The sequence below is a fragment of the Parambassis ranga genome, chromosome 9 (genome assembly GCF_900634625.1).
Source record: "Parambassis ranga chromosome 9, fParRan2.1, whole genome shotgun sequence".
NCBI lineage: Eukaryota > Metazoa > Chordata > Actinopteri > Ambassidae > Parambassis > Parambassis ranga.
Window position 1 is genome coordinate 21,839,206 of NC_041030.1, and position 26,051 is coordinate 21,865,256.

The 26,051-nt window shown below is 46.9% G+C and overlaps 3 protein-coding genes across 3 annotated transcripts in view; 2 read left to right on the forward strand and 1 right to left on the reverse strand.

The window, feature by feature from the left end:
- The window catches only part of cfap299 (cilia and flagella associated protein 299), a 51,079-nt gene extending 46,703 nt beyond the window's left edge, over positions 1-4,376 (forward strand). Inside the window, exons 5-6 of the mRNA XM_028414769.1 lie at positions 590-719; positions 3,367-4,376. Coding sequence (XP_028270570.1) covers positions 590-719; positions 3,367-3,459 — 223 coding nt within the window. The 3' untranslated portion in view covers positions 3,460-4,376. The remainder of the gene's footprint in view (positions 1-589; positions 720-3,366) is intronic.
- A 3,326-nt stretch (positions 4,377-7,702) lies between these two features.
- bmp3 (bone morphogenetic protein 3) lies at positions 7,703-14,063 on the forward strand. The gene is made up of 3 exons (XM_028415020.1): positions 7,703-8,365; positions 9,142-10,067; positions 11,594-14,063. The coding sequence occupies exons 1-3, from the start codon at positions 8,089-8,091 to the stop codon at positions 11,783-11,785; spliced, it is 1,395 nt and encodes a 464-aa protein (XP_028270821.1). The 5' UTR covers positions 7,703-8,088; the 3' UTR covers positions 11,786-14,063.
- A 2,404-nt stretch (positions 14,064-16,467) lies between these two features.
- prkg2 (protein kinase cGMP-dependent 2) overlaps positions 16,468-26,051 on the reverse strand; it is a 14,992-nt gene continuing 5,408 nt past the window's right edge. Inside the window, exons 5-19 of the mRNA XM_028414177.1 lie at positions 24,597-24,702; positions 24,173-24,236; positions 21,405-21,482; positions 20,256-20,350; positions 19,822-19,890; positions 19,602-19,700; positions 19,287-19,437; positions 19,073-19,209; positions 18,256-18,345; positions 17,972-18,113; positions 17,700-17,863; positions 17,489-17,611; positions 17,193-17,255; positions 16,857-16,923; positions 16,468-16,772 (exon numbers count right to left, since the gene is read on the reverse strand). Coding sequence (XP_028269978.1) covers positions 16,677-16,772; positions 16,857-16,923; positions 17,193-17,255; positions 17,489-17,611; positions 17,700-17,863; positions 17,972-18,113; positions 18,256-18,345; positions 19,073-19,209; positions 19,287-19,437; positions 19,602-19,700; positions 19,822-19,890; positions 20,256-20,350; positions 21,405-21,482; positions 24,173-24,236; positions 24,597-24,702 — 1,544 coding nt within the window. The 3' untranslated portion in view covers positions 16,468-16,676. The remainder of the gene's footprint in view (positions 16,773-16,856; positions 16,924-17,192; positions 17,256-17,488; positions 17,612-17,699; positions 17,864-17,971; positions 18,114-18,255; positions 18,346-19,072; positions 19,210-19,286; positions 19,438-19,601; positions 19,701-19,821; positions 19,891-20,255; positions 20,351-21,404; positions 21,483-24,172; positions 24,237-24,596; positions 24,703-26,051) is intronic.

A 26,051-nucleotide genomic window follows, 5' to 3' on the forward strand; every position in this document is an offset into this window, starting at 1 on the left:
ATTAGTAACTTTAAAATCATTGTTCATCATTTTCCAGCATCATTTCCATCCTCTTCTTCTCACCTTCCTCAGCGCCTCCTTGGACATTGGGGCCATGCTGTTGTCTAGTGATCTTCAAAGCTGTGATGTATAGGACTTAATGCTTCTAGCACACAGGGCTGGTGGCAAGACCCAACCACACGTGATTTAGAAAACTTGGTTGTGATGCATCTAACAGGAAGCCTGTTACCTGTTAGAGTCTTCCAGTGAGCCCACGGGGTCCGGGGTGTAATGCCTGGTCAGGTGGCAGACAGCAGGGGGAAAGCTCCTGGTGTATTTTGGCAGCTCCAAAATATGGCACCTCTTTCCAAAACATATCTCCTCAGCACTGAATTCCTTTGCTCCCATAAATTATTGTTGTCACTAAAGGTGCTTTCACAGGGTGAGCTGCACCTTCATAGCCTCATCGCTGCAGCTGCACCATCACTGAGAAATGTCTTCCAACTTCTGCACAAACATTTATTGTCTGACATCAACAATGTTTAGAGGCACCTTAAAAACGTCCTTAGTAATTTAACATCACTGTTTTTTCCTCTCTTTTTTTTCTCAGCTACTACAACTGGAAGACACAGGTGTCCACATCCAACTCCAGCCCCAACTTCGAGGTGCTTTATGACAACCCTGACGGCATTCTCTTCAAGAACAAGAGGGACAAAAAGATTCTGAATGTGGACCCTTTGGTAGGTTTTTGTTTTGTTGTTGTTTTTGTCGCTGCTGTACGTTGTGTTTTTTTTAGCCCTGAGGTGACAAATGGTGCAGCTGATTAGATCAGGTCACCTGCTTCACAGCAGTAAAAATGTCTCAGCAAAGCAGAAAGGCTGCAGGGCAAAAAAAAACCCTTTTCAGGTCTCCTAAGCTGCATCAGGGACGTATTTAGAACTGATATTATGATATCAATAATCATATCTTCCTCTCTCCAGCTGTAAGCATTCTGCAAAATGTTCAAATAGTCTCATTAAAAGACGAGTGATGTCACAGGGACTGTACACTATAGGAGAAAATTGATGGAGACAGAGGCAGATAAAGAAACCAATGGAAGGTGAAAATATTTGCTTTCCACCTGCACAAAGTGTAAGATCAAGGGGTCGAGACAGGTGCTTCCTCCACCCTCTCAGCCTGACGGGGTCTGGATGAATAACGACTGACAGCCCTGTGTTTTTTTTCCCTCACCAGTTTCCCTCTTTGCTGGGGGGGAGGTGGGGGAGTAGTTGGTGGGGCTGAACTATTTTGAAATTGCAGACAGAGCTGTGGGGACTGCGTTTTTGAGGCCAAGCGCCAAAATGGCAGCGCAGTGTTCTAGCTGTGGTCGAGCACCGCCCCAACCAGGCTGTCTATTAAAAACACAAGAGAAGGCACAGGAAGCCAGACACAGCAAACCACCCGTGTGCCCAGAACCCAGCTGAGCTCAGCTCAGCTCAGCCCAGGCTGGCTCGGCACGGAGCAGCACAGAACTGTTAACCCGCCATGAGTTCACTGGCTGCTCATGTGGCGGCAGATCCTTCAGAAACCCGTGACCACTTTTTCTATGCAAAGATATGACAACCCTGGGTGGCTGGCAGGGATATTTCAGTTTGACAGTGACTGGGAGTAAAAGTCCTCTTGAAACAGAACGAGCTGCTCAGAGTGAGTGTTAGTGCCACGTCATAGTTTCCATAAATAGACACTCATCACTTATAACCAGCATTCTCCTTTTCTCTATGAAGTCGTTTTTTTTATTGGTCTATTTTTATTGACAGTCTTTTGAACTCACAGAGGAAGCCTCACTTATTAGGACACCCACAACTGTGTTTGAGGTAAAAGTGTAAATTGAGTGTAATGGCTGGCTATGGATCCACTCCCACCAGAAGCTTTTGACACACTTAGCCTTAAATAAATGTTCCCAGCTGGCAGCGGCTTCACATCTTAGTGGAGGGCTGCGTCAGCTTTGACAGTCAAAGTAACACAAAACATCTTGGAAAATGAACAGTCACTGTCAAATTATGCTGCACTCGGCTTCCCCTTTAATATACCTGTTATTATAAAGAGATATCTGTGGTTTCTTTAATTGCTAACATACACACTCTCTGTGGCAGCTGCTACATTTTAGATCTGCATTAAAAGATTTTTTTTATTATTATTTTATTTTATTATATTATTAAAGGAGCAATTTGTAGTTTCTGTGTCCAGAAGAGGATCCAATCCTCAACTAGAAAAGCATTTCCTGAAGAAAATGCAAGTTTGATTGCTGCAGCTGAAGCATTGCTTTGAATGCTGATGTGAAGGATTGATCTGAACTGCTGGAGAATCAGAGCAATTCAGAGCTTTGTATGCCTCTGTGTGTCAGCCTGTCACCATGGTAACAGCAGAGGAGACCTCAAAAACCACTCCAACTTTGACAGCCTGGCGTGTGGAAACTATTCGGAATTAGAAAATTCTGAATACAAGTTTGATAGAGCAGCATCTAATGGGCGTTTTAAGACTAAAATGGAGTCTGTAGCTTGGAATTTGTAGGAGGAGATACATTTGGCAGATGACCCTCATTGAAGGGCTCTCTCATAGACTTCAATGTTAAATCGCTTTTGAATTTGTATTAATATTTTGAAAACGAAACATATTTGAACAAATCCAAATACAACTTTAATAGCCCTTGAAGAGCCGAACAGAATGATGTTTGAACGGTTTCTGTAGCTGAAAGCATGTGGAACTAGTTACATGTCAAAGTTGAAGGTGGTTTTGAAGGCTCCTCCATAGACTCCCATGTTAAAAATGATGTTTGATTGCCTAGCAGCAATCAAACTAAATACAGAAGCTACCTTCTTCATATTCTCACATGTGTTTACTGGAAATGAAAGCAGCACAGCTGAAGGGAGGCATCAGGAACTCTGCTTCTGAGCCATGTCTCTGTGAAAACAAAGATGCAGCAGTCTCTCCACTGGGCAGTCCACTTTATTCCGAGGAGGAATGCAGTGAAGTGGCCAGATGGAGGTTTGTTTTTAGGACGGACCCGCCGGCTTCTTGCCATGCTTCCGCTTCCTCACACACCGCTCCCCCGGCCTGGGGCATCAGACAGCACAAAGTCACACAGCCTGGGTCTCTGCAGAGAGCAGATCATCAAACAGGTTGATGATTAAAGGGCCTCTTTGAATACACAGTTCTGTTAAGAGTTAGCTGACTGCTAAATTAGCTCGTTCTGAGGAGCATGCCATCATCGGGCTTAGGTGACAGTGTTACAAATTGCTCCTTTAACACTGTAGTTCTGGTTCTCTATGCTGGTTGGAAGGTGTGTTTGAAACAAAGGAGAACAAACTGCACTAACTGCTCTCTCTCTCTCTCTGTGCTGGTTTTCAGTCCGGTCCGGGCGAGGACTCCACCAGGACATTCCTGCAGTCAGACCTCTACGTCCATGTTGTCATCTACGACCACAACATCAGGACAGTCTAAGCTTCAAGAGGCCGCTGCCGACACATGTGTACATATGGCACGTATTGAAGAGCGCTGGAAGCCTCTAATTTGCCTGAGTCGCTGTAGTTGCACCATCATTTATAAACTGTTCCCCTCATATCATGCATGCCATCTGGGTGGAGGTGCCACAGTAAAAAACAAATGGCTGTAAACTGAGGATTCCCAGAGGACAGAGGAGTGGATGGACTAGTGTGACAGCTTGAAAGTTTCAATGCTTTCATGTGTAGCATTTACATTCCTCATTCCATTCAGTGAAGAGCCAGACTGAACCTCTTGAAGCCAGCAGCGGTTGGTTAGGGGACGAGAACCTGCTCAGGGACCCCAGGCCCGTCCTTTTGGTTTTTTGGCCTGGCATGTTTTGGGCTGTTTGTCTAAACAAATTAAAGGCGTAAGAGCTTTGAAAGATGATGGGGGTTCCTTTTATGTCCTCCCCCAGGCTGCGGTAGCTCCAATTGGACTGGAAGAGTGGGTAATGGGCTTAAAGCATTCCGCATGTTCCCAGATGCAAGGCACACTTTACAGGACATCAAAGTGCTCTATCATTTACATATTAGTCATTCACTCTGACATTTTTTTAATGGAGGACAACTCCAGCACTAATCATCTGTACAGATTATCCAGGAAGTACAAAAGACAACTCACATTCTGCTACCTATTAATTTCTGTGTAGTAACTGGGTAAATTTTTTCCTTTGTCTTTGAAACACATGGTAGAAATCACACTCACCACAGCTACCATTATCTGTGTCTATAAGTTAACTAATTACAGACTCTTTGTTATCTGTTCATAAATTAGCTTTTTGTAGACTTGTAGTCGCATCCTGTAGCTCTGTTGCTCTTCTAAGGCCCCATTCACACTGGAGAAAGTCATTCCAGCTAGAGTAGGATTGAGCCCAGACAGCCTTTAAGCTGGATGCGTTCAGACCTATTTTCAAATCTGGCTAGCACACACTTGTGTCCGCACTCAATCCGGCTTCATCCAGCATGTTTGCGGTCCTCCAAACCACTAGGTGGCGCCTCGTAATATACAGAGTCCGTTCACGCAGCGGTAGGACCGCATGAGCGCATGCGTCATGCGGTTTTTTGTCCCATGTCGTGCCCCGTAAACCGGAAGTATCACACATCGCTAACTGGAAGTAGCATGTCGCTAGCCGGATTCGCTTGCCACATTTGCGTTCACACCTGAGCCACATTTGAGCCAATCCGGCTAGATCCACCTCTCGTGGGTGGATACAGCCGGATTCGAGGTGTTCACATTCAGAAAAAAACACATCTGGATTGATCTGGATGCGGCCGAATCCTGCTTAAGCCACATTTTTTTCCCCAGTGTGAACGGGGTATAAGAGCACAAACAGGCCCGATGTTAGTGTATCTGAAGGACGTTCTCTCAGAAGCTGGGTGTCGTGTGCTGTGATTTTGTCACCTCACCTTTGTTTATGTTTAGGTTTATGTTTAGGTTACAATGTGTTGGTTAGGTTTAACGTCTCCCATCTGCAGCTTCTCCACTGTTTCCTTGGTCAATAGTCCCACAAAGCCACCAGAGGATGAATAATCAATAACCTGCATAAAAAGAAAAACAAAACAAAAAAAACATGGTTTCCTCCACTCATTTTAAATAAATGACCTCATTCAAACATCTGAGGGCTCTGACACCAGAGCAGACCTTCCCCTGGCTGCATCTGTTTCGGCCTCATTGAAGCGATAAACACGGTGACGCAGAGTTTAGGTTTTGGTTTTAATTCGTGGGCCTGTTTTGGGTTTGATGATAAACAAAGTTGCAAAATTAAGTCTGAAGGAGTTATGAAGGGCAGAGGAGATGTGTGTGTGTGTGGTTTTAAAGATATTTTTAATGTGTGTTTGCAGCTGCTCATGTCTGAAAAAACAGTGGTGGAGGAAGTACTGAAGCTTGGTACTTAAGTAAAAGTACAAATAACCAGCAAAATATATACTCCAGTAAAAGTAGAAGTGCTGCATCAACAATCCTACTTAAGTAAAAGTCTTAAGTTGTATGTACTTAAAGTATTAAATGTAAAAGTACTCACACACTGAATATATATTATTGATTTCCATTGCAAAGGATATATTCAGCATGTTTACTGTGTCAGTGTTCCTGCTGTAGATTCATGTGATGATTCATGTTCATCAGACATTAATGGATGGACCTGTGTTAGCAGACAGCAGCTAACTAGTTAGCTAACTGAGCCAGAGCACCGGCATCATGACTGAGGCTCATTATAGAAACACAGCTGCAGCGTGACACCATCTCCATGCAGAGTCTGACCTCACATCAGTCCAGCACTGTGTTCATCACATGGAACAAGGAACTACAGACACTGGAGACATGTAGTGGAGGAGAAAGTACAGGTAACAGCTGCAGCATGGAGTAAAAGTATAAAGTATGCACTATTATTTTTACTTAAGTAAAGTATAAATACATAAACAATTACTTAAGTACAGTAACGAAGTACAAATACTTAGTTACATTCCACCACTGTGAAAAAAATATGTGCTGCTTTCTCCACTATCTGGACTGATGATGATGAGAAGCACATCCAGCGCTGGCAGGAGGAGGACTGCCAGTCTCTGCTTTGACGTCATGTTTAACCTCAGGGTGAGGGGTGTCGCAATCGACAAACCTTCCACCAGCCTACATCACTATCTGCGCTGTAAGAACTCAAACCGGCCGGGTGGCAAACGAGCTCCTCACTCTCGTCTCCAGCTGCTTAGATTTACAGGCCGCAGCTCATTCATGTGGCCAGGTAATGCTGATGGAACCGCCTGCTCTGCTCACCCGCCCTGAAAGTTGCATCACTCGTTCCAAACACCTACCAATCAAAACAGCAGATGTGCACATGAAGAACGTCTCATTTTAAAATGCCACCAGACTGACACACAAGCCAACAGAAGCACTGCTCACACACAGCTTCCTTTCTCTGTGGGCACCTCAACAACACCGTCACTCGCTCACATACTGTAGATCATGAGTCTGTAAATAGCAATAATTTGACAATAAAGTGGAAGTTAAATGGTAATATCCCCCTTCATTTCTTTTATTGGCCTTTTAAGCTGTTGGGGTTTTAACTGAAGCGTGGTTTTATTAGTTTGAGGCCTGACTTGCCCCTAATATACACAACATGAGGTAAAGAGCCGGATTCAGACTAACCTGGGCTTTGGTAGCATCAACACTAAACGTGGAGGTGGTGGTCATTTCACAGCTTTAATTTGGCTCCATATTCACAGGATTTACATTAATATACATGACAGTCCTGGTAATGTTGAAGACTGATGAGTAGGACGCTGCACTGATATAATGAAACTATAGTGTAGTCTTTGAGGTGTCACATCAAAGGGTTAAAGGTTTTGTGTCATTCCTTTACTGTGTTAGTTGCATCATCAGCTTGGACCACACCGCCACTGTCGCCCTGACTTTAATATGTCTGTGATTTCTCATGTGTTTGTGTATAGCTGATGCTTTTACACAGGTGTGAAGTGATGGGTTATTCTGCTTCACCTCCTCATGGGTTGACTCTGCTCTTGTTTATGTTGATGTTCTCCTGCTCATCTCCTCCCAGTCAGAGGGGGTTAAACCGTTCAGCCTGTTGACTGCTATGAGGGACATGGCATGCTAATATTATTGCCATCAGATGTCCAAGGGCGGGGAAATGTCCTAATCATTTCCTCCCGAGTGCCCCTGAAAGAGAAGCCCAGTGGCGGGGGGTGGGGGGGGGTGCAGTGGGGTGTTTGAACCCCGCCTGATGGGCTGTTGTGGGGGGAGGAGGGGAACGCTACAGCATCCGGATCGGACCGTGATGGTACAGGATGTGTGTGCTTAACTCCATTGAACTAAACTAAATAGGGAAGAAAGCCTTTAATGCCGACAATAAGCAGCCTTATTCAGCGGCGCGGCACAGACGCACAGCTCTGCGGAGCAGAAATTACGCACGGAGGGGCTGTTCTGTGGCAGCAGTTTAGGTATTCAAATCACTTCAATAAATCCATGGAATGCCCTTTATTCAAATATTTCTGTTTTGCCCCCCTTCAGCTTGATAACGAGATAATGTGTCCCCAGGCTGAATGTGCGTAAAAGTATTCTAAACAGGAAACTCTCTCTCTCTGTCTCTCCCTCTCTCTCCCCCCCCCCCCTCTCTCTCTCTCTCTCCCTGAGCGCGTGTGTGTGTATGTGTGTGTAAGAGGAATACCCAGCTGGTCCCACAAGCCCTATAATACCAAGCACAACATGCTTTACCTTCAATGAAAGCTGAGACGGGGGGACGGTTGACTGCTGGTCCTGAAATCAACTCAGAGCTCAGAGCGTCGGTGTTTCAGCTGCACAGCTCTCCCGCATCTGCTTTATCACACCTTCTGCTGTGCGCCGGAACCCGGTTCATTCACTGACTCCCGCACATTTACCAAAAGCGCAGAGGCAGTGTGGATAAGGCGCATTCGTTTCTGGTTGTGACTGCTGTCAAAGGTGATGGTATCGTTCTCCGGCAGAGGAGTCCTCATGTGATGGTATGTCAGTTTGGAGATAGGGGCCACTTTTGGGAAACGTGTTAGGTTTTCCAGAACTGTTATTTTTGTCCTTTGTTACCTTTCCTCTGGCTCGAGCATGGCTCTCTACTCTCGGTTTGTGGTTGTGCTGCTGTACGGATGGAGTTATCTGTGCGTTGGATACTGCGCGATGCTGAAAACAGACAATTTCCCCGAGAGACGGAAGGTGGATTTTACGCATTCAGAGGATAAAACGTACGCGGCTAAAGAGGAGCAGGACGCGCTTTTACAGGATACAATGACGGAGCACATGCAGATGCTTTACGCGAAGTACAACCGTGCTGGATTTCCCTTCAAGGACGGCAACACGGTCCGAAGTTTCAAAGCGCATTGGGGTACGTATCCAAACTTTTACGCATGTTAGGAAGACAGTCCTCTACATAAAGGGATGTTGGGGAAACTTTTTTTCATTAAGTTTCTATAATTTTTTTAACTTTAAAACAAGAGAAAACGTCATTATTGTGCTGGATTGCAAAGCTGAAGCTGAAATACACCTGTTGATCCAGTTGTGGAAATGAGATCAACCTGTTCCTCTTCCTCCGTGTGCCAGCCAGGGAGATTCGCATCAGATTGAACATCCACACAATTGTTTTCACACTTTGAGATTTTACTGTCAGATAGTCAGGATAGATTTCCCCGGGGCCAGGACCCTGGCAGCTGCCCAGCCTCTGTGCTGCAGCACGGTTCGGAGACTTTCCACTAACAGCGAGCTTCTGCGTTTCAGGTGTTTTTTATGCGTGTTTTTTTTTCTCCCGGGACGTTGATATAAACTTTAATCCTGTAAACTCTGGGCTGCCTTCAGGCTGCGCTGGGTTATTATCACTTGGACTTGCATTATTAAATGCACCCAGCTTCCACTCAGGGTCAGACTTTGTTAGATTATACTGCCTCCTGTCGCCTGGTAGGTGCACCTCAGCAGGTCTGTGTCCATGCAGACTTCTCTGCAGATCGACAACCCTCACAGTGACTGTGTGATGAATGCTGGTGTGTTTTCTTTTCAAAACACTGAATCTTAAATACTATCATCATCATCATCATTATGGGGTCACTTTTTGAACTGTTGTACAGCTGTGTTGCACTTTATAACTCATATTACTCATTATACACACAGGTACTATAAACACGAAGCAGCTGCAGATTTTCAACCTGACCTCCCTCACCAAGTCAGAAGACGTGCTGTCAGCCACTCTTCATTATTACATTGGAGACCTTCAGAACAACACTCAGGGGTGCTCCAGGTCCAAGAGCTGTGCCCGCCACGGTCCCCGCAGGCACAGCCACATCCACATGGTCATCTGGAGTTTCGCCTCGGTGGATAACAAGATGAGGACTCTGGGACATTTTCGGATCAATGTGTCCACCCTCTACAGGGACTTTATATCATGGCAGTGGAAGGACATAACCCGCGTGGTCAACCAGGCCAAACACCATGACCAGCTGCTCATTGGGATTGATGTGGCTTCACAGGGGCCCCAGCCATGGAAGAAGCTCCTTTCAGACCGCTCACCCTACATCCTGGTCTATGCCAATGACTCGGCCATTTCAGAACCTGAGAGTGTGGTAGCCACTCTGCAGAGACACCACTCAGTGGGAGCCGAGGGCTCCATTTCACACAGCTTCCACAAACTGGGACTGCAGGAGCGAAACGACACTGAAGGAGAGCAGCCGCAGCCCAGACACAGGCGATCAGTGAACGTCCTGCTCCCCTTACAGAACAATGAACTTCCTGGGCCCGAGTATCCATATGAGACGACTGGGTGGGACGAGACAAGTCCGTATGAACCTTTTGAAAACAAGCAGGCCCGCAGGCCGCGAAAAAAGACTCGCAAGAACCAGCGGCACAAGATGCCCCTGCTGCAGTTTGACGAGCAGACGATTAAAAAGGCACGAAAGAAGCAGTGGAACGAGCCCAGGAACTGCGCACGCAGGTACCTGAAAGTGGACTTTGCTGACATTGGATGGAGTGAATGGATTATATCACCAAAGTCATTCGATGCCTACTACTGCTCAGGGTCCTGCCAGTTCCCCATGCCCAAGGTGAGACTCACACACCAACAGAGCTGAGGGCTCACAGGATAATATCAGCTGTCACATATTGTCAAAAATTCAATATTGTGCATACTTAGCTGCGAGTGAAAGGGCCTGTACTGCTGCAGCTCTGTTCTACAGACCGTCATGTCTTCATATCCAGATTTTTAGTTCTTCGCCATTTAAAGGTAGGGTAGGAGATTTCGAAAACTCAGTGAGAGTTGGCCAGATTTCAAAGGTAAACACACGCCCCTTTCTCTCGGAGCTCACCCTGAAGCCACGCCTCCAATCACATGGATTGTCGTCTTCATTACCTGAAGACGATTACAGATTGTTGCCCAGATGTGGGTCTTTTTACTTCAGACTCATCTTGTGGGTCAATGACTCCCTAAAAAATGTTGAGGACGCCCCTTGTTTAAATTATTATGATGCACCAGCAGACTGTAACACCCCCCCACACAGCACCGAGGACACATCTGCCACAGTATGGAATACATTATGTAAATAGAGCAGACCCTGCTCTGCTATCAGTGCATCTATCAGCTCCTTGTTTATGGCTGCTCTTACTGCTCTGCGTTACATTAACATCAGCAGTTCCTGAAGTCTCTCTGTCTCATATTATAGATGATAATGTCAAGCTTTAGGCTTTAATCTTCAGCAACAAAGATAAACTACTTACTGCCAGGAGTTCTTTTTATCTCTTACAGAAATCCAAATGATTTTGTGTTTTGGAGATCTGTGTTTATGCATTTAACTGCACTGAGCATGCGTAAGGAGCAGGTGGCTGACTGTGACTGCTCACTAAATGCACATAAATGAGCCGCACAAAGAAACTTCAGCTCCACGGCAAGATAACATCACAGGTATTTTAAACATGGCCGGAATGCATGAGCTCCATCCACTTAATTCATTACCTTGGAGTCGCCGGTCTTTGTAGTCGTGTGTAATTAGTCCCAGCAGTAGCGCCTAGGGCTTTCAGGGCGGCCGCCTCCCTCTCCTGCAGGTTTCTGCTCAGTCAGACAGGCCTGGGACAGAGACAGGTTAGAGTTTCAGAAGCTGCTAAATAGCTACAATTACAATCTTTTTTCCATCACTTTGTGGATCCTGCAGAGACTTGACGCTGCTGATCAGGTGTTTGAACCTCAGGCTCTCAGATGATGTCCCATTTGTGCACTAAGCTCTGCACGTGTTCAAACCTCAGCTGCACCTCAGCAGTTCACCAACACTATGATATTAACAACAGAAGGGTGAAAATGAATGTGCTGCAAGTAGAGCAGTGACTAAACTAGACTAGACGTTAAGACGTATGCAGAACTCTAGACTTTCCTGGAACAATTGTTTCATCGTGCACTTTTGGACGTTGATAGTGCGTCTCTGCTTCACTAGCAGCAATGGTGCAGAGTGGTGGTTACATTACAGCTGAGCTAAAAGAGTCAGAGCAGGGTGAGCTGTCAGAGATGTGCTTCAACCACGTCCTTCTGAGGGGACTGAAGTTCACAGCGATGATTTTAACGTTTCTCTTTCACTTGCTTTAGGCTCTGAAGCCCTCTAACCACGCCACCATCCAGAGCATAGTGCGGGCAGTGGGGGTGGTCCCGGGTATCCCCGAGCCGTGCTGCGTCCCCGAGAAGATGTCCTCCCTCAGCATCCTCTTCTTTGACGAGGATAAGAACGTGGTGCTGAAGGTCTACCCCAACATGACGGTGGATTCCTGCGCCTGCAGATAGTTTCCCTCTGCGCCCGCCTGCACGCACCTCACATCATCACACAGAGAAGTCAAAACAACACACGCAGCCAATCACATGGCCTCTCCTTCTGTTTCATACCAATATCCGTTGAACACAACTTCCCCCCTTTTGCACTGGAGGAGAGCGCAGCCTGCTGTTCCAGGTGAAGAGGAGACTGGTCTGTTCACGGTGTGATGGAGTGACACTCATGGAAGATTACTGGAAAGGCTCCAGCTCCACCCACCAGCACCACTGCTGCTGAGTTCACTGCTGGGCGACAGCAGGGTGGAGGCCATCATCACAGACTCACTATCAACACACAGACACACAGCTGAGGCGTAAAAAGAGACAAAAACTGAAGGGAAACTGTGACTTTTCAGGAAAAATGATCCGAGCTGACGCCTCCGTTCTCACCTCTCTCTCCTTCATAGCTTGAAATGGTCTTCATTCATCACCACAACGTCACCTCTGCTCGCACTTGCATGGTTTTTGTTACTATGTGTAAGTATTTATGTCTGTACTATCACTGTGTTACTCACTATATGAGAATTTATTATTGTCTAATGATTGGCTTGGCTGCTATAGAGGGTTATATTAGGTTCCAAAGCCAGAATTGTGATGTAGACTGTAGATTGCCTCACATATTTGTGTTTAGATCCATGCTCCACTGTTGTACAGAACCCACATTTTAAGAGTTTATTATAAGCAGGAGAGTAAGCTACTTTTTTGTTTTTATTATTAACTGGCTGATGTTTTCACCGAGGAAACCTTAATGCTTTAGCAGTAAATCTTAAATTCTTAACTTAAATTCACACGTAAAGGGATAAAAGTCTGTGGACGCAGCAGCCAACAGATGATGCAGTAGTTGTGGTGTTTCCATGCATCACGCTGCTTACAGTAACCTCCAGCTGATGACAACAAATTCTTTGGTTTGCTAAACACACACAGACATATCAAAGGAGAACCAAGGCTGTCACCAAGTCTATAAGAGCTTCTAGATGCTCTCAAACCCTCATAAAACCCGAGAAGTTCGAAAAGACGTCATATCTGCTGCAGTCGGTTAATGTGAGCGGTTTAAATGAGCCTGATGTGTCTGAACGAATTCGTTTTGGCATTTTGGCAGTTGACTCTGTGCTTAGTGAGGCTCATCAGTGCAGGTTTTCACCAGTTTTCCTTGAAAATACCTGCATTTGTTTGAAGGTTAGAAATCGCCTGGATTCATTTATGTTCTTAAAGGCTCTACATGGAAGAACTCCATAGATTTTTATATAAATATAAACTCTTTATCAGATAAAAATACGCCCTGACAGCCTGTGGACAGCTGAAGAACACTCTGAGTGGATGGTCGGTGGTGTCCTGGTTTTCACATGTAGGAGCTTTAATTTCCAAACAGGGTCATGTGGTGACAGAAAGCCTTCATTCATCTGAATATCTTCTTTTTAAAAAACAATAAATACAAACATAAGCCAGACGTGAGCTACTCATCATACGATGATCAGGCAGAGCTGATCGGCTCACCAAAGCCTTTACATCATTACATGTTATTATGTAGAGTGGATTTTAGATGTGCTCTGTCACAGTTCATTCAGATATTTATTCCGAGCAGATGAAACAGCAGCAGGCCGTGTTTTTTCTACAGACGTGTACATTGTTTGTGTATATAGCTGGCTGCAGCACGCCGGCCTCGCCGCGGCGGGACGGCCGGGTTCCTGCTCAGTTTGCAAAAGAAGCAGCTTGAGATATTTTTTTAGTGTATGAACGAACAGTAAACACAGAGTGTATTCTTTTGATATGACCGCTGGTGGAATTATTCTCAAATGTATTTCAAATAATAATAATTCACTATTTTGATATTCCAGAGACATTTATTTTGTGTCGATACTTAACGGCAGATTGTTTAACTTTATATATTTTGTACTGACACCTTCGTGCTTCCTCATCTTGTGCCAATACAGACTTTAAAATGCATGCTAGAGGACGGAGTGCACTGCAGCCCGCAGCCATGCGGCGCGGTGTGTCCGAGCTGACGTCACGGCTCCATCTTATCTTGTAAATGTTACGCTGTAGCTATAAAACAAACTAAAAGGAAACGCTTGTACAATAAGCTTCATAAAAATATATTTGTATATGGAAAAGACCTTTAACATGCATCTATTTATTTTCTGTATGTTGCATATCGTGCTGGGGTGCGGAGCTCTGACATGTGGATGGGTTTTATATCTGTGAACTGTTGGGATGTGTCGTCCCTCCTCTGAGCTCTGCACTCAATGAGATGAATAAAAGTCTGCAAATCTCAGAGCCATCCGGGGTTTTTCTAAGAGTCACAAACACGGTAACAAAAGGAAAGAGGATTCTCTCTCTCTCCTCGGCAGCTTTCTGAGTAACTTATAATCAATATTTGACAAAAAACTCCCCTAACAGTAAATATTTACATGCGTACATACTGAACATTTGACTCCAGTGAGTCCAGATGTTTTGTGTTGCTTTGATACAAGCTCCCTATTTTTATTCAGTGATGGATTTATTTAATCACAGCATTTGATTATTGAAATAATAAATCATCTCAGTCAGTCGGCGTCATCCTGAACACCTCTGTTTTAACTCTTCGTGTGTTACCATTGTTTACTTCCTCCTCGAAGAAACAACAAGTCAAACAGAGCTTTGCAGAGGTTGAAGCTCAGTTTGGCTGCTGAGACTCCAGAGTGTTTGTGTCTCATTTTAACTCTTTAAGTAACTGTAACAATCCATCCATCTTCTATTAACCCACTTTATCCTGAAGTGCAGGGTCACAGGGGGCTGGAGCCTACCAGGTACACCCTGGCAGGTGTCACCAGTCCATCGCAGGGCAACACAGACACCATACCACACCAGTCACACTCACACGTCACCAATTAACCTAGCACGTCTTTAGACTGTGGGCGATACCCGGAGAAAACCCACTCCACAGAGAAAGGCCCCAGTCAGAATCGAACCAGGAACCTGTCGCTGTGAGGCGGCGCTGCTAAACACTGCCGCCCCTGTAACAATCCATCAGACTTTATCCATAAAAACTCCTAATCTAGAAAAGTAATCAAATTATTAAACTAATCTGGTCTGAACATGCAGATTCCCTAAAACAACAAGAAGATGTTTTATCTGGTTTGGCTGAGAGTTGTCTTCAGTATAGTGATCTTCACACACACACACACACACACACACACACCAGTAGGAAGTGGACAGAGAAGTGACAGTAACCGACAGCGACCGACTTGTCCTTATCACCCATGTCAGGGGCCTCACAGACACATTACCACCAGCAGTATTTGCCGTCTTTAACTGTTTAGTGTAACAGCTTGACTCAGGTTGTGTGTTGCTCCTCTCTGACTGTGTTGTGAACATGCACAACCACAGCAGCACAACACAAGTCTAAAGGAAGCAGCAACCTGCAGTGTGTATGAGCCTTTCTTACATGCTGTGCTCCCTCCTCCTCCTCTTCACCTCCTGTCTCCTGGGACAGACTCATGACCGTCTTTTTACCAACATGTATTCATGTTTGTTCAAAAATGACACAGCACCCCCCTCTGACCAGTCAATGCAATTTTATGAATCCACAAAGGAGCGACGGAGGCGCACACCTCTCTCTCTCACACACACACTGAACACACGTTCAGCAGTCTATGTACACATATACAGTATATGTAATATTTACAGCGTGTAAGGTTTACATGAAGGAACATGGAGGAGCTCGGGTTGTGTAAACTGTGTACTTTGAATGCTTGTGCTTTACATTGTGCAGTATATACATGGACCCATGGTACACAGTGGACTTACAGTAAACCTTAAGTGTTTAAAAATGGAAAATACACATAACACATTTTAATCCCTAAGCTCCTAAAACCCCCGTCAGAGTAAACCGTGAGGGTTTTCTGCTCCTCCTCATGTCATCAACGCCTCAGCCTGAGCAGAGCCCCCCCCCCTCTCCTGGAGGAGCTGGGAACCGCATAGTTGACACAGCTTCAAAAAGGTAAATATTTCCTCAGCTCCGGCACCCCGCCGCAGGATGCTCGCACGCTATAATTTAAGTGTAGAAGGTGTTCATGTGGGTCAGGTGTGGGCAGTGACGGGGACTGTCAGGATTCAGCCTGACAGTCCCTGCACTGACACCCCCCCCTCCACACACTCACACACCATCCTTCTTCTTTCACCAGTAACAAACTGCACATGTAATCACTGATCCTTCAGCTGTAAGAAATAAAAAACTTTGCAGCTGAACCACCGATTTCTCCAGAGACCACATCTGGAGGCATCATGACAGCCGGCAGAGAAACGTCTGAAAACAATATGTCTGAGGTATCTGTGAGAGATTAACACACGGGCAAACGCTGATTAAGGAATGTACAAACACAATACTGCGACACATCGGGAACTCTTTCAACACTCACTGCCTCCACAGTACTGACAGCAACACCAGCTCTGTGCTGCTGGATCTGCTGTTCTCAGTCATGTGAAGCTGAAGGTGTGATGGGAGTCTTTTTGAGAGCTCAGTGGACCAAACTTGCTGCTGCACAGTCTTAATCTTTGTTCATCAGATTATACATTTAATACAGAGCTGGATTAACTCTACACTAACACCTACAGACTGCTATGTTGCTTTGTTTTCTACCCACAAACCATCAGAGTGAATATTCACTCAGGTGCTCAGGTGGAGAACCTCAGTTCAGTCATGGACCTTAGCTTTTATGCTAACAGAGCTTTACTACTGTACTACTATCAGGGCACTGGCTACATAGAATGCTGTTCAGACTCTTCCCAGATGTGTGGAGACTGCAGCTGTCCCCACCCTGCTCTGCTCTGTGTGGTTTAGTCATCAGTGTGTGCTAAAACTAACAGAAGGCTGGAGCAGATGCCCATGTCAGAAGTCCACGTCCCAGCCAGACAGCTCTTCAGGAGGACTGTCCTCATCTGCAGGGTAGCTGTCAAAGTAAGTGTGATCTGTGGGTCCTGTGAGCTAAAAAAAAAATGAAAGAGGAAGAGGATGAGAGAGAAGAGTGTCTAAGGATTCCTGCCGAACAGAAAAACTTTATCGACATACCTCTCTCTTCAGTGGAGACGGTAAAGTCCTCGCCTTCAGCCCCTCCCAGTTGAATCCATTAAACCACCTGTGGGCACATAAACACAGATTATATACATATATTCCTGTATCTCTCTGTTAGGCCCGTTCTTTGTCAAGGATGATAATCCCAGGTTAAATGCAGTGAGTCCAATAGTCCAATAAGCCCTGAACATGTTTTGCATCCCGTGTTCAGTGATGATCTAATTGCAGAGGCCATAAACCATCAGCTCACATCCGTAATGTTCAATCAGCACTAATTTGCAGAGCTAATCTTCCCTCTGGGATCAGAAACTAGATGACGGTGCTCCTTCATACCTGTGCTTCTTGATGTCAGTTAGTCCATTTTTCAGGTTCCCCAGTCGCTCTGAGGGATTCCTCCTGTGAAGCAGAAAACACACCTCATCAGATTACTGATGCTATAGCAGCTGGAGGTTGTTGCTGAGTGCTTCAGAGGATGGATGGATGGATGGAAGGAAGGAAGGAAGGAAGGATGGATGGATTGAAAGATGGATGGATGGACGGATGGATGGATTGAAAGATGGATGGATGGATGGAAAGCTGGATGGATGGATGGATTGGCACCGTACCCCCCCTCCCTGTGACGTAGCTACCTGCACAGCTTGCGTATGAGGTCCTCTGGTCTCTTGGTGATCTTCTTGGGGAAGTCTATCTTCTCAATGCCTTTCAGGATCAATGTGTAGGTAATCATCTGGTCACTTCCTGAGAACGGAGGACTGTGGGGTGAAACAGGCAGATCATTTCACTCTCCACAGCGTGGAAGCAGATTCTTATCACGACCAACCGACGACCACATGAACGAACCTGCCAGTAAGAAGCTCAAACACCAGGATGCCCAGAGACCAGAAGTCCACACTGAAGTTGTGGCCTTTGTTAAGGATTATCTCTGGGGCCACATACTCGGGCGTGCCGCAGAAGGTCCAGGTCTTCTGGCCACATCTGATCTTCTTAGCAAAACCAAAGTCGACCTGGAAAAGCAGAGGTTACAGCTCACTGGTTCTTCCAGGAGACTTTGAAGGTGGTGATGAGGACAGACCGATTCGGAGGAGGTTCAGGTTTTCTGTGGGAGCGCTCACCAGTTTGATGTATCCCTCACCATCCAGCATGAGATTCTCCGGTTTCAGGTCTCTGTAGAGGACCCCTTTCCGATGGAGGTACTCAAAGGCTTCTGTCACACAACCAACGCAGAATTTGGCAGTGGGCTCATCAAAACTCCCCCTGACGACAAAAAAAGACACATTCAAACCTCCTGCTGACGAGCAGGGCGGCCATCTTGTTACTTCTAATCTGAAGGTGCTGCAGGGAACAGTGGAGGACGCCCCAGAGTGACAGGAAGTGGTGTTGTTGTGAATCCTCCTACCTGTCTCTGAGTAGACTCCAAATCTCTCCGCCCAGACAGGCCTCCAGCAGCATGTACACATACTTGTTATCTTTGAACGTGCGATACAATCTGAAGGAACAGAAAAATGCTGCTGTTATTGTTACATCGTTTCTTCCTCTGTTTTAATTTAATTGTGCAATTATTGATGACCAATCACATGTAATAATCATTACTATCATTATTCGCTCTCATTCAGTAAAACAGGACGTTACTCAGAGGTGATTTCCCAGTAAGATAAACTATAAAAGGAGGAGATGATGACCAGGAAACAGGGGGCTTAAATGAATGAGCTGTTATTCTCTGCAGTGGACTCATATATTTAAAGTCATTACTGAACAAACAGAATCTGTGTTTATGGACTAATGTGGTCATATTTCCAGTTAATTGTGAAGAGGAGCTCAGAGTTATGTACAGATCAGACTCAGAGGCTCATGGATGTACACAGACTGTATGAAGAGGAGGGTGAAGAATGGCTTTAATATCTGAGTCTGTTCCGTACCGCCTGCTGTGAAATCAGATCACTGTAATCTCACAAAAGGCAGAGAAAAGCTACTGTTGCAATATTTCATAAAAAATAACGACATTTTCTGAGCAGACGTCTCAATATCCCCCCCGCCCCGCCCGCCGCTCCTCCCCACTGAGAGGCTGTAATCTGCTGCAGGCCTCGGCTGTGATCTCATCAAAAACTAATATAAGCAGCGTGCTGTTCTGCTGGACTAATGTGGCGAGGATTCATCATGCAGGATGAGAAATGGAAATGTCTGGAAAGGTCTGGAGGCTACGCCACAGGACTGACTTGACGACGAAGTGCGAGCGCGCCTCGGCCAGGATCCTCCTCTCAGAGTGGATGTGCTCCTCCTGACGGTTGTCCACCACGTGCTTCTTCTTGATGACCTTCAGCGCGAAGGTGACGTCCTGACCCTTCACCTTCACCTGCACACCGGTACAACACAGCAGGATGTCACAGGTGCTTAAGAGCCTTTTATTTAACTCTGTTTACTGAGACTTACCAGCTCTACTCGTCCAAACCCACCGACGCCCAGAGTAGCAACAACCTCCAGGTTCTCGAAGGGCCTGGACGGAGGGAAGTCTGACACCATGTCCCTCAGATGAATGACGTCAGGAGACAGCGGCTGACTCTGGTGGCGCGACACTGACTTCCTGGATGAAAGCAAAGACAGAGAAATGAGCTCGCTCCATGTGTACAGACATGAATGGCTCAGTTTAAGCTAGCAGGGACCATCTCCATGGTTTGTTAGTCCTCCTTTGACTGAGGGAAGTTCATCTCTCTCTCTTTTAACACTTGATCACTGTGCTGCACTCACTTGGCGTGTCTCTTCTTGTCGTCGCGGTCCAGCGTTGCCACGTAGCCTTGGAGGTACTTCTGCAGCTCGTTGAAGGTGCCCACTGTCTGATCAAATGTCCTACACAAAACAACAACCACACGACAACAATGGAGCCACTGGAATGTTGGCTGACTGACACCGTGAGACAGACTTCAGCTGACATGCATACATTCTGTATGACAGGCTGATAAAGACTCACTCTCTGTCAATGACCAGGCACTCCACTCCGTTCTCCTCAGCGATGATATTGGCCGAGCGGACATCATCACTGAAAGAGACGGAAACACTAAGCTGAAGCTGTTTTCATACTTTTTCTGCAACTTCTGGAGGCTGGAGGTTAACAAACATCCACACAGAGGTGGAGCACATGTGGAAGTGGACATGGACGACACTCAAAACGGTCGACGGTTAGACGAATTATCATCTAACAACCAAAACTGTTGTATGCCTGCTGTAAAGTGACATTTTTAAGACAGATTAACATGGAGATCTGCAAAGATGAACTCGCTTTTGGCACCAGCCTCTTGTGGCCACTGGAGGAACTGCAGCTGGATGAACTCTGCAGCATGCCTGCCCTGTGGTGGTAAGACTTTGACCTTTCACCTTAGTGCTGCTAACGTGCTCTGTTCGTACCTGATGAGCGCCTTTTCTCCAAAGTAGTCGCCCTTCTGCAGCGTGTTGATGATCTGCGGCAGCTTGTGTGCGTCTGTGGTCTGCGTCACCTTCACCTGCACAGCACAGAGGCTGGATCCTTAGAATGCTTCCTACGTCTGCAGGTCAGCTTTCACAGGTGTTTTTCATTTTCTCTGAATATTTTCACATGCACAGTAAAAACATTTTGTTCTAAGGAATTAAAGTAATTGACATATTGAATTATAGTAATTGGAACATGATGGATTGTGTGTGATTAGGCGCCCGTCGACGCACGCTGTGAAAATAGACACTTGAATTGTAGGAGGCTTTTCTGTGAACGCCCGGGCTGGTTCTGCTTGTCGCTCTTCAGGCTGCTGCCTGCCGGAGCTTCAGCAGAGACACTCCAGAGGCCTGCGCCTCGTGAAGCCTCTCTGTCATTAGTGAGGCTTTAACAACCAGCAGCCCACCCCGGTCGAGGTCAAACGTCCCACCCGTGGCACAGTCCTGCTGAGGAGACGCCCCAATGACATCACAGCTGTAACGGCCGAGTGTGTTTTAGCTAAGTGTCCCGTTTGACCTCAGTGACCTTCACTTCCTGTGTTTTTCCTGCCCTGGTGCAAGGGGGGGGGGGTCCATTTCCTGCATTAGCCCCCTTCCTCCCAAACAACATGTGTCTCCGTGGATTGGTTAACTTAGCGCTGAGGAGCTGCTGCTCATAATGGCATTCTGAACGTCCCCTGTGGACCGTCTCCCGCCGCTCGCCGGTGTCAGGTTGCTGACTTATCAGGCAGACGGGCGAGTGAGTCATCGCCTCTCTCACACTCACAGTCTGGTCAACATACTGTCGGACAGAACCAGTCTGTAAGGTGGGTCGGAGCACAGAGAAGGAGCAGCGTCCTGATCAGCATCACGAGTTTGTGTCTCTGGCTATGAGCAGGTTCCCGCTTTGACGACATTTATTTTAGTGATTTAACTGTTCAGTGATCCACATTACATAATGGATGGAGGGCCGTGAACGCCCCGTGATGGTTGATTTATTTAGAGGTTATTAACACTTCAAACATATGATGGAAACAAAACATTTAAACACAGCATGAGGAGAAAATATTGGGGAAAAGTGTAATTAAATACAGAGATAAGAGTTGTTACCTTCCCCTGTGCGATGATGTAGAAGGTGCTGCCTTCCTCTCCCTCCCGGATGACATACTCCCCTTTGTCATAGTACTCCTGTGGGGGAGGAGGAGGAGGGGGGAGGACAACAACAGTCAGAACCAAAGCATTACATTGATTTAACCATTGACCCAGCCAGTCTGATTCCTGGTAGCTCGTCCCCCGCGGGATGAGAGCTGCAGCTCAGCCATCAATAGCAGTCTGTGGCCCTGAGATGATTCCCAGCCTGCTGATGGTGGTTGGACACATGTTTAGTGTGTCGTTGGGTGAATGAAGCATCAAATATAGGTCATTACTAAATGTTGATATTTACAGTAGAGCTGTCTGATCTATGAAACACGGTGCACCACTTCAACCTATCAGTCAGCGACCGGGCAGCTCATGACCTGATTCTGATCCAGAGGGTGTGAGTGCAGCTGCTCTGATCGAGGCCAGTCCTCACGCAGGGACACTTTGTCCAGCATATTATCGGTGTAGATTTAAAAACCTCAGACAGCGTAGGAAGCCCTGCCGTACAGAGAGCTGGTCCTCAGACAGGCTCCAGCTGCTGCAGAGCTGCCATCACACTCCACTTGTTTCAGTGTTTAGTTCCGTTTTATGAACGTCGTAAAACTGAACGACACTTTCAATTTGGTCTTAAACACTGAGGTACAGCGTGTCCTCTCAGACTCCTCCACTTCATCCTGTCAGTCAGACCTTCCCTGAACCTAACACAACCACCCAGGACCGCAGCGCTGAGGCCAGGCCGCTGAGTCAGCGAGCTGCCGGATCACCTTCCATTGAAAACTTCTCAGTAAAGTGCTCAGAAAGAAAGAAGGTGAGCAGGATGGAGTGTGCTCTGGGATGAATGCCAGGTCCCTGCAGCTGAGACAGCCGTCCTCGCTGTAATCCATTTGACTACAGAGCACTTTGCTGAAAAAGTGAACAAACAAATCAGAGCAACCAGGCGTAAACATCCCCGGTGTTTACTGTCAGAAGTAAAGTCTTGACACTAGTGGCGTTTTTTTCTTGAGCGTCCGAGCTTGTTTACTTCCCGTTTACGCTTCAGGAGAGCCTAGTTTAACACCCGCCTGTGACAGCGCAGACAACATGCCAAGCTTCTGTTTATAAGGCCTGTCTGGATGATACAGTAGCTGTGCAGGAGAGCGACAGCATCTCATCTGTGTGTCGGGTTTGTTCCACCAGGCTGCAGCGCTTCAGACCGGCGGGTAACAATTTTACTAAACATCACGTGTTCCCTTCTGTCGCACACTGCAGCACACACGGACATCTGACCGCAGCTCATTCAAGGAAGGGTTAAAACTTAACGACCTAAAACACGTGGAGGTTCAGGAGGTAGCTAGTAGCAGCATTTAGGCTTCCGTTCACACTGGAGAAAGTCAGTCCAGCTAGAGTAGGACTGAATCCAGATCGCCTTTAAGCTGGATACATTCAGACCTATTTTCAAATCTTAAATCACACACGCGTGTCCGCACTCAATCCAGCTCAACCCGGCTTGTTTGTTGTCCTCCAAACCACTAGGTGGCGCCTCGTAAGTAGTAGTAGGACCGCGTGTGTGCATGCGTCGTGCGTTTTTGTTTTGTCCCGTGTCGCTCGTTACTTCGTTTTTTTCGGTTCAATACGCAGTTTATTCCTTTGTAGCCCTGTGGAAAATAAACTCGGGGCAAAGCTGTCGTAGTTCGATGGTTGTTTACGCGACCCGGACACTGTCCCTGTGAACCAGAAGTATCACGTCACTAGCCGGATTCGTGTTCAGACCTGAGCCAGATCTAAGCCAATCCGGTGTTTGCTCCATCATCTAGTGTCTCCAGTGTTCCTGCGTCCACCTTTCGTGCTTTTTGTTTAAACTTGTTTTTGCTTTTTTTGAATATTTTTTTTTCCAGCTTTAAGCTCATGTTTTGTTCATGTGTATCTGGGCTCTCCTCCTCCTCTCCTGGTCTGATCTCCAGGCTGCAGCTCTCTGTGATGTTTTGTCAGTTTTTGCGATGACATTCTAAAACATCAGGACCAGGAACGAACGGTCCTTAAGTGTCCTCACACGTGCAAAACAGACTCCATCCATCCCCCCACTGTTTGACAAGAAGCTTCAATATAATGTGCTGGATTCTCAGTGAACATCTGCACCACTATTAGGTTACAGCTGCCCCCCCCCACCCCCGAGAGGCAGCAGAACCAGGAATGACTGAATAAGGAAATTCTGCCGTGCTGAAAGCAGCAGCCGCTCTGCACGCAGCGTCCTTGAAGTTTCCATTGTAAGAAAACTTGCTGAGAAAAGCTGTTTCTGAGCTGAAGCTGAAATACAATGCTTCTGCAGGAAACATGCAGCCACCTTCCACACACACACTCACACACACTCACTCCTGCAAAAGCCTGTCACTCGCACATCTTTAAGAAATCACTCGTCCCCCATTTGAATAAACACTTTCTGGGGCCCTAGTCAAATAATTACGGTAACAATATACAGCACCCGGCGATGACAGGAATAATATCGGCTCTGTTCATCAACACGGTAATCTGTGAGGTCTCGCCGACTGAAGGTGGAGCGAATATGCTGACATGCAGTAATGGTATATGGCCAAATGGTAATGATATTTTGACAGCAGCTATCTGCGATGCCGAGGCTCCCAGGAGCAGCCGGAGAGTTGTGCAACGCTGAGGCAACACAACGAAAAACAGCGTGTCCCTCAGACAGGAGGCAGGATGTCCCCCCCGGGCAAAGAGACAGACACTCTGACAGAATTACTTACCACCTCCAGGCAGTCCACTATTTTGCTTAGCTTGTCCTCTGGAAGATTGGCCAAGAGTGAAACACTGACAGAGAAGAAGAAGAAGAAAGACAGACGTCACATGACCGGACACATGACACCAGGCTGTGCCCTGTGTTACCCTGGACCCTAACATCGACTCTGTAAGACGAGCAGAGGCCAGTGAAGCTCTCCTGACCCCTCATGACCTCTCTAAAGATTGTATTTTATTTTATTTGTTTAGCATTGTTAGCATTAGCATCTGCCCTTCATGCTGTGTGTCTCAGTTACAGCTTACTAAGCTAAGCTAAGCTAAGCTGTGCTAACCTACTGGGCGATGTGATGTTGGCCAGCCCCTGTGATGCAGATGTAATATTTATGACATCACACAGTGATGCAGCAGTGTAAATGTGTTTGGGTCTCTGACCTTCGCAGGAAGTTGCGGTACTGTTCGTGCCGGGTCTCTGCCGTCCTCCTCATGATGTTCTGGAACACCTCTCGGTCCAGAGCCCAGGTCCTCACTTTGGTCACCGCTGCAAAGACACGTCAGAGGCATGAGTGCAGGTTCTGACCTCTCACTGAGAAACACGTCACTCTGGATTAGTCAAAAATACAAAAAGCTGCTTCGAATAGCAAACAGCTGATGTGTGGGGATGGCGGGTGGAGACTCTTTTTTCCCCATTTTGCAGTTTAATTAAAGCCAAAGAACAACAGTTTTGTTTTGTCACAGGAGGCGAGGACACGCTGTAATCTGTGTAATCTGTCTGTTATCTCGATGGTGAGTCACATCTACAGACTGAGGCAGCTCTCTGTCGGTAGCTGAACTGGAAGTCAGAGTTCTCCTTATCTGCTTCATCTGCTGCTCTCCTGTGAAACTGTCACTTTTTCCCCAGTTCACCCTGAATATGGAGGTCACCTCCCCCCCTCGAGGACTAGCAGTCAATTTACTTGGTTAAATATACAAACCCAGACAAAGAGCACTCACACAGAACATGGTATGCACTCTCCAAACTAACAAGGAGGCAGAACCCAATCAGAACGCACGGCTGAGGATGTCACATGAAGCTTTAGTCAACATCAGCTTGTTTACTTCGCTCTAATGAGCGATCAGGATCCTCCAGCTGCTGTCGCTGTGTTAAGAAGTGACTGAACCTCAGGAGGAGGTCAGGAGGAGGAGGTCAGGAGGAGTCAGGTCAGGAGGAGTCAGGTCAGGAGGAGGAGTCAGGAGGAGTCAGGTAAGGAGGAGGAGGTCAGGAGGAGGAGGTCAGGAGGAGTCAGGTCAGGAGGAAGAGGTCAGGAGGAGGAGGAGGTCAGGAGGAGGAGGTCAGGAGGAGTCAGGTCAGGAGGAGTCAGGTAAGGAGGAGGAGGTCAGGAGGAGGAGGTCAGGAGGAGTCAGGTCAGGAGGAGGAGGTCAGGAGGAAGAGGTCAGGAGGAGTCAGGTCAGGAGGAGGAGGTCAGGAGGAGTCAGGTCAGGAGGAGGAGGTCAGGAGGAGGAGGAGGTCAGGAGGAGTCAGGTAAGGAGGAGGAGGTCAGGAGGAGTCAGGTCAGGAGGAGGAGGTCAGGAGGAGTCAGGTCAGGAGGAGGAGGTCAGGAGGAGTCAGGTCAGGAGGAGGAGGTCAGGAGGAGTCAGGTCAGGAGGAGGAGGTCAGGAGTAGTCAGAGGTCAGGAGGAGTCAGGTCAGGAGGAAGAGGTCAGGAGGAGTCAGGTCATGAGGAAGAGGTCAGGAGGAAGAGGTCAGGAGGAGTCAGGTCAGGAGGAGGAGGTCAGGAGGAGTCAGGTCAGGAGGAGTCAGGTCAGGAGGAGGAGGTCAGGAGGAAGAGGTCAGGAGGAGTCAGGTCAGGAGGAGTCAGGTCAGGAGGAGGAGGTCAGGAGGAGTCAGGTC